General features: G+C 41.9%; 1 protein-coding gene across 4 annotated transcripts in view; it reads left to right on the top strand.

Annotated features, from left to right (window-relative positions):
• Nucleotides 1-13,472, top strand: part of RAI14 (retinoic acid induced 14) — a 139,554-nt gene that overhangs the window by 96,197 nt on the left and 29,885 nt on the right. For all 4 annotated transcript variants that reach the window (XM_034657029.1, XM_034657031.1, XM_034657027.1 and 1 more), the window contains one exon: nt 8,447-8,535. In XM_034657029.1, the coding sequence (XP_034512920.1) occupies nt 8,447-8,535 (89 nt within the window). The remainder of the gene's footprint in view (nt 1-8,446; nt 8,536-13,472) is intronic.

Raw genomic sequence — 13,472 nt, 5'->3', positions numbered from 1 at the left:
CAGCTCAGAGAGTTCAGCGTGGGTGCCACTGGCCCAGCAGTTCCACTCCTAGGTGTGTATACCCACTAGCGTTAAAGACTAGTGTCCACACAAACACTTGCACAGGAATGCTCTAGCAGCATGATTCATAGTAACCAAAAAGTAGAAATAACCCAATGTCCATAACCAACAAATCGATAAGGAAAATGTGACCTGTCCGTACAATGGAATATTTTTAATGAAAGAATAAAGTATGGATACATGCTACAGCATGGATGAACCGTGAAAACATGCCAAATGAAGGAAGCCAGACATAAAAGACCACATATTGTATATGATTCTGTGTTTGTGAAATGTCCAGAATGGGCAGATCCATAGAGCCAGAAAGTAGGTTAGTGATTGCCAGGCTGGGGAGACATGGAAATAGGAAGTGATTCCTAATGGACATGTGGATTTTTTAAGGCAGTGAAAATGTTCTGGAATTAGATAGTGATGTTGCACAAATTTGTGAATATACTGAAAACAGTTGTATTGTACTTTCAAAAATGGTGAATTTTATGGTATATGAATTACATATCAATAAAAAGATTAAAATCTCATTTTTCTCAGTTTTTAACTTGCTTTAATAGAATTATATTTTAGCATTATACATTTGTTTTTAATGGTTTATCGGAGTTTCTCAACCTGGGCACTATTGACATTTTGACATATTGACATTATTGACATTATTGACATTTTGGACTAGATAATTACCTTGGGGAGCTGTCCTGTGCATTGTAGGGTGTTCAACAGCATCTCTGGCCTTCACACATTAGATGCCAGTAGAATATGCCCACCACCCACCCCGTGAATAATCAAAACTATCTCCAGACATTGCCAAATGTCCCTTCAGTAGGGCAAAATCACCCCTAGTTAAGAACTACTGGTTTATCTTTAGACTTCCTACTGAAAGCCAGGATCCATGAGCCACGTGTTTCTCAGTGCTTAGAACAGTGTCTGGCACGTAAATACCCTAGTATCATAGTATAAATATATGAGTGAATTTATATATTTAGCTATAGCAGTACTTATAAAAATATTGCAACTATGGAAATATGAAAATTATCCNTTTAGCTATAGCAGTACTTATAAAAATATGCAATTATGGAAATATGAAAATTATCCCATACTTGGGTTAGCTCCAATGCCTGAGAACACTGTCAAGACTGCTTTGGGGTTGGGGCGCCTGGGTGGCTAATTCGGTTAAGCGTCTGCCTTTGGCTCAGGTCATGATCCCAGGGTCCTGGGATCAAACCCCATGTCGTCTCTCTGCTATCCTACTTCTCCTCTCTTTCTGCCTGCTGCTCCCACTGCTTGTGCTCTCTCTTTCTCTCTGTCAAACAAATGAGTAAAATCTCAAAAAGAAAAAAAAAAAAAGACTGTTTTGGGGTGAGGGGGTAGTGTTAATCAACAAACACTCTTTTCCTCCCCGACCTCACCCAGATCTGCAAACTCTTTACAGGTGTTTTTCTTTACCAGCCATCCAGGATACAGGACATTAGAGGCACCAACCATACTCTTCATTAGTTATGTCCTGAATGGGGGCACCATCTGCTCCCTAAGCCTTCGGTAACCCCTAGATGCCCACCTGCAATCCAGACAGGGTAGCCCCCAACCCACCAGTCACCTGGATGGCCACCACCCAGGACGCCTATGTTTATCAGTCACTGCATAAGAAAAGAAACCTGCTCACTGTTATTTACAAATCCAGGTCCTGCCAGTGACTGACCATGTTTTTCCACCCAACGGAACCCAACTTCCCACTTGAGTATCTTATTAAAAGTTGGCCCTGCATTTTGTTCTCATTCAGAGGCTAAATGCTAATGACTTACGGCTGCCAAATCCTGCTTTGAGGATTATCACTTCCGTGAAAGGTGCCAGAATGTTAGCAGCTCAAGTGTGAGACAAAGCTAGGCTTGGATGGCTTTTTTTGTCGTCTACAACTTTGTTCCCCGAGTTTCCATTCAGTGGAGATGCACATCGGTTTTATTCTTTCCCTTTCCTTCTTCATTTCCTAAGCAGCGGTTGTTCTGATTTAACTCCTACTAGCCTGTCTTTTCTGAACATTGAAACAAATCCTCTTATCAAGCAACACATCCTGGACTCTTCAGCCTTGCCTCCAGTTGGTGAGGCTATAACAATTGGTGGCTTTTTGGGGGGTGGGGGACATTTACCATGTGCTTCACATTTTGCCAAGTGCTCTTATAGGTAAGTCATTTATTCCTCGCAGCACATTTTACAGATGTGGAAACTGAGATGCGGAGACCTCTTGCCCAAGATCACACACTAATAAATGGCAAAACGCAGATTGAAACCTACTCAGTCTGAGCCCTTAAATATTACATGTCTTACCTCCCCAATATCATTTTCTTGTTATACTTTCTCATCTGACTACTGCATCTGTCATTCCTCTAAGTTTTAGTAAAGCTATAATGTCACGTTTTGTTTAATTTTCAAAATCATGGTTATTAGGAATTTCTGAAGTTAAAACCTTTAAATGACTGGTTGTCCAAATTAAATACACAATAGCAACGATTGGAGGGATGATGCCCTGAACTCTCTCTTCTCATCCTCCTATCTCTCCTTTTCCCATCTTGCCCTTGTGTATTATGGCATTTACTCCACTCCTGATTAAGAACTTCTTTCTAGGCACAGGGATGAGAGAAAGNTGGGTGGCACAGCGGTTAAGCGCCTGCCTTTGGCTCAGGGCGTGATCCTGGCGTTATGGGATCGAGCCCCACATCAGGCTCTTCCGATATGAGCCTGCTTCTTCCTCTCCCACTCCCCCTGCTTGTGTTCCCTCTCTCGCTGGCTGTCTCTGTCTCTGTCAAATAAATAAATAAAATCTTTAAAAAAAAAAAAAAAGAACTTCTTTCTAGGCACAGGGATGAGAGAAAGACAGGGCTCTATCTTCCAGCCACTTTCTCTCTAAGGAGGATTAACACAATGACACAGCTCTTTTTGTCGGTAATTGGTTGCTGTTGGAGTATAAAGCAACTAGTTCTTAGTGCTACCCTATGTAAGAGATGGGTTGTTGGGGAGTTGCTGAAAAAGTCATGTCATTGTCTGATCTGTGCCTTATTTCTTTTGCATTTGTACAGCTTGCATAAAAACAAGGCAAAGCTTAGGGCACCTGGCTAGCTTAGTCGGTAGAGCATGTGACTCTTGATCGTTGTGAAGGTCAGGAGTTCAAGCCCCGTGTTGGGCATGGGATTACTAATAAAAAACATAAAATTAAAAAAAACAAGAAACAAAGCTAAATNCCTTATTTCTTTTGCATTTGTACAGCTTGCATAAAAACAAGGCAAAGCTTAGGGCACCTGGCTAGCTTAGTCGGTAGAGCATGTGACTCTTGATCGTGGTGAAGGTCAGGAGTTCAAGCCCCGTGTTGGGCATGGGATTACTAATAAAAAAAATAAAATTAAAAAAAACAAGAAACAAAGCTAAATCAGTACCCTGACCATTTTTGTTTTCTTTAATGTGATAATTGTTTTAGCAAACTCGTGTTATAGACCTTATGTCCCAAGTTAGGTGTAAAATGATTTTCTGACAAATTCTATGGCAGNAAATAAAATAAAATCTTTAAAAAAAAAAAAAAAAAGAAACAAAGAAACAAAGCTAAATCAGTACCCTGACCATTTTTGTTTTCTTTAATGTGATATGTTTTAGCGAACTTGTGTTATAGACCTTATGTCCCAAGTTAGGTGTAAAATGATTTTCTGACAAATTCTATGGCAGTGACATTAGATAAAAGATAGTTTATTTTAAGGAGTTAATCAGAATGGTCAATAGATACCAAAATAACTACATGTCTTGATGGTTCTATTTCCCCTTTCTAAATCTAGCCCACAGATTTTATTATTTTATAGTGTAGTGTAGAATAGTATATATAGTTAGTATATATTGTATAGAGTACTATATAGTATATATATACCAAGAGAGTATAGAATATAGCATATGGTATTGTACATTTTACCAAACCTTCTTTTACTTCCAATTCACTACTGAAGAACCTTGTTATTCCACTGGATATGTTAATGAACTCATAAAGGCTTTCCCAATTTGAGAACCTAGTTGTAGCCATTTTCAACTATATGTGCTTCTATGTGTTGTGGATAGGGTATTGGTGATTCTCTCAAGACCAAATCCAGGCTAAAATCTGAATTTTAGCATTTCTTTATTGCACGGTGGGGTATTCTAGACTGCATGTGGCTTTCATCTCAGTCCATTGTTTTTCCAGTCCTTTGAGAGGTATATTCTTGAGCCTTTTAAACTGATTTCTACTTTGGCCTAGCATTATATCCGAAAACTCTTTTGAAGTCCCATATCCTATTCTGTATAATTAAAGTGATTTGGCATATTCTCCCCTCAAAGCATTTTAGCCCAAATGCTTAAATATCTTAAGTAGTTAATTGCATGTGGGGTGAAACATTCTTTTAAAAGCCCGAATTTGCCCTTGTAAATATTTAATCAAGTAATACCCAGAGGAACCTAGCAGTTCGTCCCATGGGTGATCACACACAGAATACCCTGGCGTCACCGGTGTCATCCAAGTTCCCAGTAGGAAACAGCACCCTCAGATAGGATCATCGATGACCCTTTAAGAAAGGAACTATTTACAAATTTGTGGTCAGGATTAAACCAGCAGGGTTGGGAAAGGAGCCCTGGGCCTGTTACAGTGGGAATCTGTTTCAACATTCTCTCCTATCCTTTGTGCCCCTGCCCCCCCCCAACCTGAAGGGGTGAAACCTAGAGAGACCTGCAGCTGTAGCTTTGGGGCAACTGGCCCCCAGAGCTGTGAACTTCATAGAGGAAGTAGAGGAAGGCCGTGACGGCCAGTGGTGGCCTGACAGGGAAGGAGTAGGGGGGATGATGCCCTGAACTCTCTCTTCTCGTCCTCCTATCTCTCGTAAGTGCCTCCCATTAGTGGAACTCAACCAGAAGCCAGAGGATAAGGCAGCCCGTTGGGTGCAGTCCATAAAAGGCCTGCTTCCGGGGCCACTGACCCAGGGGAGAAAGGTGGAAGGCAAATCTGGAGGGGCCAACAGATGCTGCACAGCTTTAGTAAATATTCCCTAAGAACAAAGTGACATGTCATGTCTCTTGACTTTGCTTGCATTTCCTGGAAATACATACTAAGAATGATGATACATAGTGGAATTCCTTGTCTGTCTGGAAAAATGAATTAGAAACTTCTGGCTAAAATGATCAGTTCTTCCCTTTTCTGCTTTTCATGCTCATCCCCTTTCTCTAAGAAACACCTTTAAGTCGTGATATATTTAATTGAATCACAACAATTAAGAATGATTTTACTAGCTCAAAACATCATGCAGTATAAAATTACAAGTATGGGGGTGGCTAGGTGGGTCAGATGGTTAAGCGTCTGCCTTTGGCTTGGGTCATGATGCCAAGGTCCTGGGATTGAGCCCGCATCAGGCTCTCTGCTCGGCAGGGACCCTGCTTCTCCCTTTCCTTCTACTGCTCCCCCTGATTGTGTTCTCTCGTTCTCTCCATCAAATAAATAAAATCTTTAAAAAAAAAATTACAAACATGAATATCTGTTCTTATATGATCTGCTATTTCTAATTATTTGTACTTTGTTCACTTTTATAAGAGTGGTGAGTACTGAAATTTTAAGTCAAATATATGAGGATAAAATTGCGAAAGGACTTTCATTATTCTGTTTTCTTAGTAAGACACAATATTGTCCAGGAAAAAAGATGGAGAGTTCCCAGAATAGAAGGAAAAGAGTCATTCCCTGATCCAAACTGTAATGAGAGAGGGTAAAACGAAGCCACGCACACACACACACACACACACACACACTTCATTAAAGCGTATGCAGTGAGGCCTTAGTTAACTGGATCCCTCAATAAAATGTATTACAGCCATCAAAGAGGGGTTGATTTAGGTTGGTAGAAGGGCTTTTATTTTAAAAAGAGATGTCTAAGAAAGTTTCTATCAAAGGATTGGATTTTGAGCCCAACTTCATAACACCTCAGTTCTCCTGCCTTGTTACCATTCTTGTTGTTACAATTCTTGTTAACCTTCTAGAGATCCTGAAACCCTACGTGCATAGAATAGCATGCTGGGTTCGTCAGACTCCGTCTGCCAGTGTCCAGTAGTAACTTACAATCATGCTTCCTTATCATGTGTGTCTGCGATTTCAACCCCTGGAAATAGTGTGTGCAATCCAGAGACACCCCAAGAAGCCTCCGAGCAGAAAAAATACAAAACACATGCGCTGGGGGGTTTGTAACTAGAAGGGACACATGGAGAGATTTCTGGAATGCTAGCAGGATATACAAGTAGGCATTTTGGGTCTGTGGCTATGTTCTGTGTCCTTATATGAAAATAAAATGGGTATATTCCATTTGCGAAAATTGAGCAGGTTATATAATTGTGATATGTGAAATTTTCTTTACATATGTCATACTTTAATCAGAAGTTATATATCTATACACATGTATAGATATATTTGTGTGTGTGTGTGTGTGTGTGTCACTCTAATGACTAATTCTGGTACTTTTATCTTTAGCATAGGATAGGGCTCGTCCAGATAGTTTTGATTTAGTTGTCCCCTGGTCATAGGAGATAGCAGAGTGAACATCTTAGAAGCAAACACACAGGCATTAGGAAGATAAATATCAGTGAATATTAGGGCTCAATAATCCGGGTCATTTAGATTGATAGTCTTGAAGGCAGAGATCAATAATCGAGGCTCTTAGTGGTGACTTCCTGTCCTCAAGGGCAATTCAATTATGTAACATACACTGTTACTAATGCTGAACAATGTTAGAAACCTTCCAGCCAGGTCAGTTAAAAGAAACTCTTTGCTGCTTAAAGGTGAACTTCACTTACTGTAAATTAGCCTAGCCCAACCATGCTGAAAGCAGGGGTATCATTGTACTGCCTTTTAGGGGGGTTCTTTTGGTTGAGTTGTATTTAACCAAGAATTCCATTTAAATGAGTTACCACATTCCCAGTTCAGTCCATGGGATCAAGGTTTGACCGTGCTGTGGAATCACCCACAAGGTCGATTTGGCTGTGAGGAAACAGGACGCATACATTGCTGCACGTGTGCAGAAATAGTTGGTGTGATGAGAGCCAATTCAGTGAAAATCAGAGAAGGTTGTTACCGCTGAAAGAAGCATCAGATCGCGTCCGATGCCATCCCCACACTTTACAATGAAGGAAATTTAGGCTTGGAGAGTTAAGTTGACTTCCCAAAGATACATAGCTAAGGTGTGGCTGGTTTGCAGCCAGACCTGACGTGTCCTCCTTTGCTGATCTGTCCACCTTCACTCAGCCTCATGCTTCAGAGCAGAGGTGTGGGGTCAAGATGACTGGGGTTTGAATTGGTGTAGGTCTTGTATTTGCTATGTGGGTGTGACCCTGGGCCCCAGTGGTAGGTCCTGTCCTGTGAAAAAATACAACCTGGGTATTAACTCACAGGTAAGATGCCACATGGCAAGTATCCTGAGAAAGTAACTCCCAAAGTAGAATTGAGGCAAGAGAAGACGTGGCAGGCTCATTAACCTCTCTCTGTAGGAAGGAGACCTTCGCAAGGTTTTTAGCCTTCTCAGCCTCCAGGCCTGAATGCCCGGTGGAATTGTGCTTTACTTCTGCCTGTAGAAGTGCCCTTCACCCTTGGCATCCCCAGGGATGATTGGTATGGCATTTGGATGTTATCCCTTCATTTAATGGCAAGTCTATACATGCCGAGCGTTGTTTGAACTCCCAAATGCCAGTGAATACCGGAGCTTGTTGGGCTTTCCTTACTGCTGTTTGCAGCTGACTGTGTATAGACACCTGCCATCTAATGGTGACAGTGATAGGACTTACCTCCAAAGGCTACTATGAAATGAAAAGAGACGACATGTAAAAGTGAGAAGAAGGACGGTTGGCACACACTAGCCACTAACAAAAGTTGTGTACAACTACCGTTATTCAGCTACAACACAACAGTGGATTTGACACTGATGTTGTCTAAGAACATGACTGTTGTTTGACTTAGGTTTCTCTTTATAGAGTAGGTTACTTTGAAATAATGGCTTTGGTGAAAGCACTAGACAACAGAAAAAGTTGATAAATTACTTATTATTTAGGAATTGAATCTAATTTGGACTCTCATGTTTCTTAGAGATGAATGTCGTCGAAGTTATCTCTTTCAAGCCTGGTGTTTTGGTTAGAAAACCTCAGATTTAGCTCCTGCTCCATTACTTAATAAAAAGCGTGAATGAGCAAACTATCAGACCGCATGGAGCCTCAGCTTCCTCATCTTTAAAACGAGGTTGCTGGTAATACCTCCTCACCAGGTGGTTGGGGGGCTCAGTGAGAGAAAGTGTACGTGAAGCGGCGAAAAGCATTGTTGGAGATGAACTCCAGAGTGGAAATCTTAAGGCGATCGTGTTTACGTCTTTTTCAGCTTTCATCTTGCTGCTACCAAAGGGCATGTGGAATGCCTCAGGGTCATGGTGACACATGGCGTGGACGTGACTGCCCAAGATACTGCCGGTATGTGGTCTTTATCTCTTAAATCAACAGGCCAGCGCAAGACTAGGTATCACAAAGGTGAGACCTAGTGACCTAGTCACTGTGGAAAACTTCTAATCTACAGATACACCAAAAGAAGAATCTAGAATCACCGTTAATGACTAGGCTCCAGTGTGGTTTCATCATTTGTGCCTTTACAAGTTTTCATCTTGTATGTGGTCAGTCGACTAGAAATTATATGCTTCTGATTCCATATTTTAAAATATTATTTTCTATGATTATATGTATGGACCAGGCAACATCTCTTAATTTTTGTTTCTACGAATCATTGTGTGAGGTGTTGAAATGCAGTGAGTTGTTTAGGAGCGCGTTTTGTCAGTGAGCTGAGGTGAGCTCTGTGGGCAGAAGCCGTGATCTTCCTCTGGACCGGCCGCCCATGGTTCCCACCCCTTCTTTAGCCTCAGTGCATCTTAGTCACCTGGGAACTGGGAGGAGGGCGGGGGAGGGAGAGAATGGAAGGAAAAGAATAAACAGTATAGACACATATGCCCCCCACACATACAAGATTCCGATTCCTTTGTTGGAAGGTTGCCAGCCAACTGGTATTTTTTATAAAGCTCCCCAGGTCATTCTAATGTGAAGCCAGTTGATAGATGACGAACAAGGCAAGTGGAGAGAAAAGAAAGCATAGTCCTACCGTTTATGAACGTTGTTCTACAGGAAGGAGCCCCTGGGGTCTCCAGCCTGGGGTTCTGTGCCTGCTGGCCAGACCAAAGCAACTACTGATGGCTTTTCATTTCTCTATTGTACTTCAAAACCTATGCCTTCTAACAGGCTTTTGTTAGTTTTTACTGGAATATGAAATCAGTCTACTTCCATAGTCTTTTTCTAGGCTTTGCATTAATCCATAAAGGATCCCTTTTCCTCCCCCCAACACCGTGGTTTCCTCAGAGTAGTCATCTTGGATGGGGGAGGTCCATCAGGTATTGTGAGAATGCTGTTAATACTCAAAATATGGTTGGAGGACCTTGTTTCCGAATTATTTTCAAAAAGTCTGTGGCATTATTTTTTTAAATCTCAGTGTTAGGGGATCTTTATTCTTTGAGAAGAGATTTGGTTTTTTTTAGGACAGGCCAAAAGCCACTTGAAGTCAAGTCAGGTAACTGAGGTATCAAACTGGTAGAACCATTTTTGGTCAAAAATAGGGAGTGATTGAAGTGACAAAATACTTTTCCTGAGCAGTACCACAGAAAGCTCCAGGAAAAAAAAAAAAAAGAAGAAAAGAAAAAACTTTGAGAAATGTCATTACCAATGGAAGAGTGAATGGTTTCCTTAAGTGACTACCTTAAGGGAAGTACTAATTTATGTTGCACTGATTAAAGTCATCCTTAATCCCAAGACCTAGTTATTTTGCTTGTTTTTAAAGTTTACTGTTATCACTTTAAAGTCATGCCACATATAGGCCAGGGCAGTATGATTGGCTAAAGTACCCTTTTTTTTTTTTTTTTAAAGATTTTATTTATTTATTTGACAGAGATAGAGACAGCCAGTGAGAGAGGGAACAGAAGCAGGGGTAGTGGGAGAGGAAGAAGCAGGCTCCCAGTGGAGGAGCCCCATGTGGGGCTCGACCCCAGGACCCTGGGATCACGCCCTGAGCCGAAGGCAGATGCTTAATGACTGAGGCACCCAGGCGCCCCTGGCTAAAATATCCTCGATGAGAAGTATGTCATCATAGTAGATGGAGTTTTCTGTCTAAGAAAGTCTTAATCTAAAGGAATTAGCTTAGGGTGAATAAATTAGAGCTATAATACAGATTCGTTTCATTGCATTCAGTGTTAAGAAGTAGATTAGTCAGGGGTGCCTGGGTAGCGTAGTCAGTTAAGCCTAAGCATCTGACTCTTGGTTTCACTCAGGTCGTGATATCAGGGTCATGAGATCAAGCCCCACATCGGGCTCCATGCTCAGTGCAGAGTCTGCTTAAGACCGTCTTTCCCTCTCCTTCTGCCTCCCCCACCCGTGCATGTGCTTGCTTGCATGCTCGCTCTCTCAAATAACGAAATAAATCTTTAGCCTGAGTGGCTCTCTCACTGGCTGTCTCTCTCTCTGTCAAATGAATAAATAAAATCTTTTAAAAAAATGAAAAGAAAAGAAATAAATCTTTAAAAAAAGAAATAGATTAGTCAGGAGTCTAGTTATTGGTATAATAACCAAATATCTCTTCCCCTCTATCTTTTTGTTATAGGGAAAAATATGTTTCTCTAATGCTTCTTGTAGAAAATTAAAGAAATACAGAAACTATAGAGAAGTTAACCAGTGCTTCTATTTTTTTTTTTAAGACCTCATTTATTTATTTGAGAGAGAGCGAGACAGAGAGTGCAAGCAGGAGGAAGGGCAGGGGAGAGGGAGAGAATCCTCAAGCAGATTTCCGGCTGAGCATGGAGCCCATTGTGGGGCTCAATCCCAGAACCCTGAGATCATGACCTGAGTCAAAACCATGAGTCAGACGCTTAACTGACTGAGCCACCCAGGCTCCCCCTACCGATGCTTAACAAGAAGAGATAACCGTTACTATTTTGCTACATTTCCTTCCAGATTTTTCCTGGCACAGTTTTACACGGTTGAGATCACATTATATAAAAAACTCTACAGGCTGCTTTTTTTTGTTTTGTTTTGTTTTGTTAATGTTCCATCAGTATCATTTTGGACACTTAAAGCTCTTAAGATTTTTGTGCCATATAACACATTGGGTAGAGTCTGTATTTCCTACCAGAGCCCAGACTCAGTTTTTCAGTGTCTGGTGAAGTGTTGGACCTTGAGACCTGGACCCCCCAATGCAGCACCCACTGCCTTGCCAACTGAGATGACGCCGCTTTCCCAGAAGCAACACCAGAGTGGACAGTGCAGACTCGTCCTCGCTGCTTCTCTGTGCTGGTCAGTGGGCACTGCCACAGTCCATTTCTTTTAACCCTGATTGAAATTGGTGGACTCCACGGCACTATGTGGGCCCAGAGCATTGTCCAGACATTCGATGAGGTAAAAATGTCTCAGAGCTACTAGTCACTTCCCTCCCCACTAACAGTTTTAGCCGTGAGAGTAGCCCTTCGGTCTTCGGGCTTACTGTTGTACTTTTGTCTGAATGAGGCACTGACTTCTCACGATTTCTTGAGAGCATGCAAAGAGAATGCAGGAGCAAAGTAAGGAAAAGGTGCATGGAGGTGTTGGTTGTGTTATCTCGAACCACACTTCTCAAACTTTGTCGTTCACAACAAACAAGGTAAATGTGACGGCTTTTACTGACCGTGCCTGTGTCCTTCCAGTTGCTCTATGACCTACACCCATCTTTCTCACGAGAGCACAGCACAGGGGCGCCTGGGTGGCTCAGTCGGTTAAGCGTCTGCCTTCAGCTCCGGTCATGATCCCAGGGTCCTGGGATTGAGCCCTGCATTGGGCTCTCTGCTCAGAGGAGAACCTGCCTCTCCCTCTCCCTCTGCCCCAGCCCTGCTTTTGCTCTCTCTCAAATAAATAAATAGAATCTTTAAAGAAGAAAGAAGGAAGGGAAGGAGGGGGAAGGAAGAGAAGAAAGGGGAGAGAGAGAGAGAGAAAGGAGGGAAGGAAAGAAAGAAAAGAAAAGAAAAGCACAATCCATTAGTCACCATGCCTCAGTTGACCATCATTTATCCAAAACATCTTTTATGGTGGTTAAGGGACGAATTAAATGGCTCCACTCTTAGAGGTGTTGTCTTTTTAGTAAACCTACCTAAATCTTGCCACATTATTACTGAGAAATGGCCAACTTCAATCCAGACACCAAGAACTGGTATAGAAATCTATTACCATACATCATACTGCCCTGTGGAATTTTTGGAAAAAACCTGCTTTCAAAATATACTACACTGACCCTTTTTATTAGTTTTACCCACCAAGGCTATAAGACAACCAAACTGCTATCATTTCCTATTTTTAAAACTGGCGACTAGATTTAAAAAGGGGTTTTAAGAAGCAAAGAGTTTTTAGCAGCTGTTTTTTTTTTTTAACAACTATCTTTCCACATAAAATATTTGGAAGTCTGACCAGAGAATTTTTATGGATGCTTTACAAGCGATCTTAGGAGCAAAGCACGTCAGACGTTAAGGCCTGGGGTATGGTTCCAGTACAACAACAGTCACATCATTTTGGATGAATGGCCTTTGAGGCTTCAGGGAGACGGGCAGTGTGGGTGTCCCAGGGCCCAGGACACCGCGAGGGCTCCCTGCGCTTGGCTCCTAGATGATCGTGATTATTGCTACTTCCACCCGTAACACTTTTGTTATCTTTAACACATGAGACTTTGGAAAAGGTTTCACGTCTTTATTTATGTTTTTTACAGTCGCCAAGCCAGCTGCTTTCATTGCACAAATCAGAACAAGAAAACCCAAAGACTGGTAGAAATTCATGACTTAACGTTTTTGGTTTTGGGGCCTGCCCCCCACCCTTACTTGCCTGTTTGCCAAGCACCACACAGGTGTGTCATGGTCACGTGGGAAAGCCGGCCGCTGAGCTCATGGCGCCATCTCTGAACTACCCCTATGTTATTTGTCTCACATCTTTTATTTCGTTTGCTCTGGTTCTTCACTGATGTAAGGATTGGCATTTCTGTCTGTTTCCTTAGAAAGCCCTTCTCCCCAGATAAATAGTAAAATTGACTCCTAGGCTTTTTTTGAGGGTGGGGAGTGGTGGTGCCTGCATTTAGCCCCCTGGAGGATGAGGCAGGATTGAACAGAAGCAGTAACAGAAGATTGAAGAAGACCAAAGACTCCTCTGTTTGTTATCAGTGCTTCCCGGAAGCATTAGCTTTCAGACACCTTTGATTTTGACACAATGGGACAGGATACCAAAGTAAGAGTGGCTTAAACAGATGGAATGTTCTCTCTCAGTTGAAAGTCCTCAACTGATATGGCAGCTCAGCTCCACCTGTGAGG

Source organism: Ailuropoda melanoleuca, chromosome 3 (assembly GCF_002007445.2).
Source record: "Ailuropoda melanoleuca isolate Jingjing chromosome 3, ASM200744v2, whole genome shotgun sequence".
Taxonomy (NCBI): Eukaryota; Metazoa; Chordata; class Mammalia; order Carnivora; family Ursidae; genus Ailuropoda; species Ailuropoda melanoleuca.
Note: the sequence above shows the minus strand (reverse complement) of the source record. Positions and strands in the feature narration are given on the sequence as shown.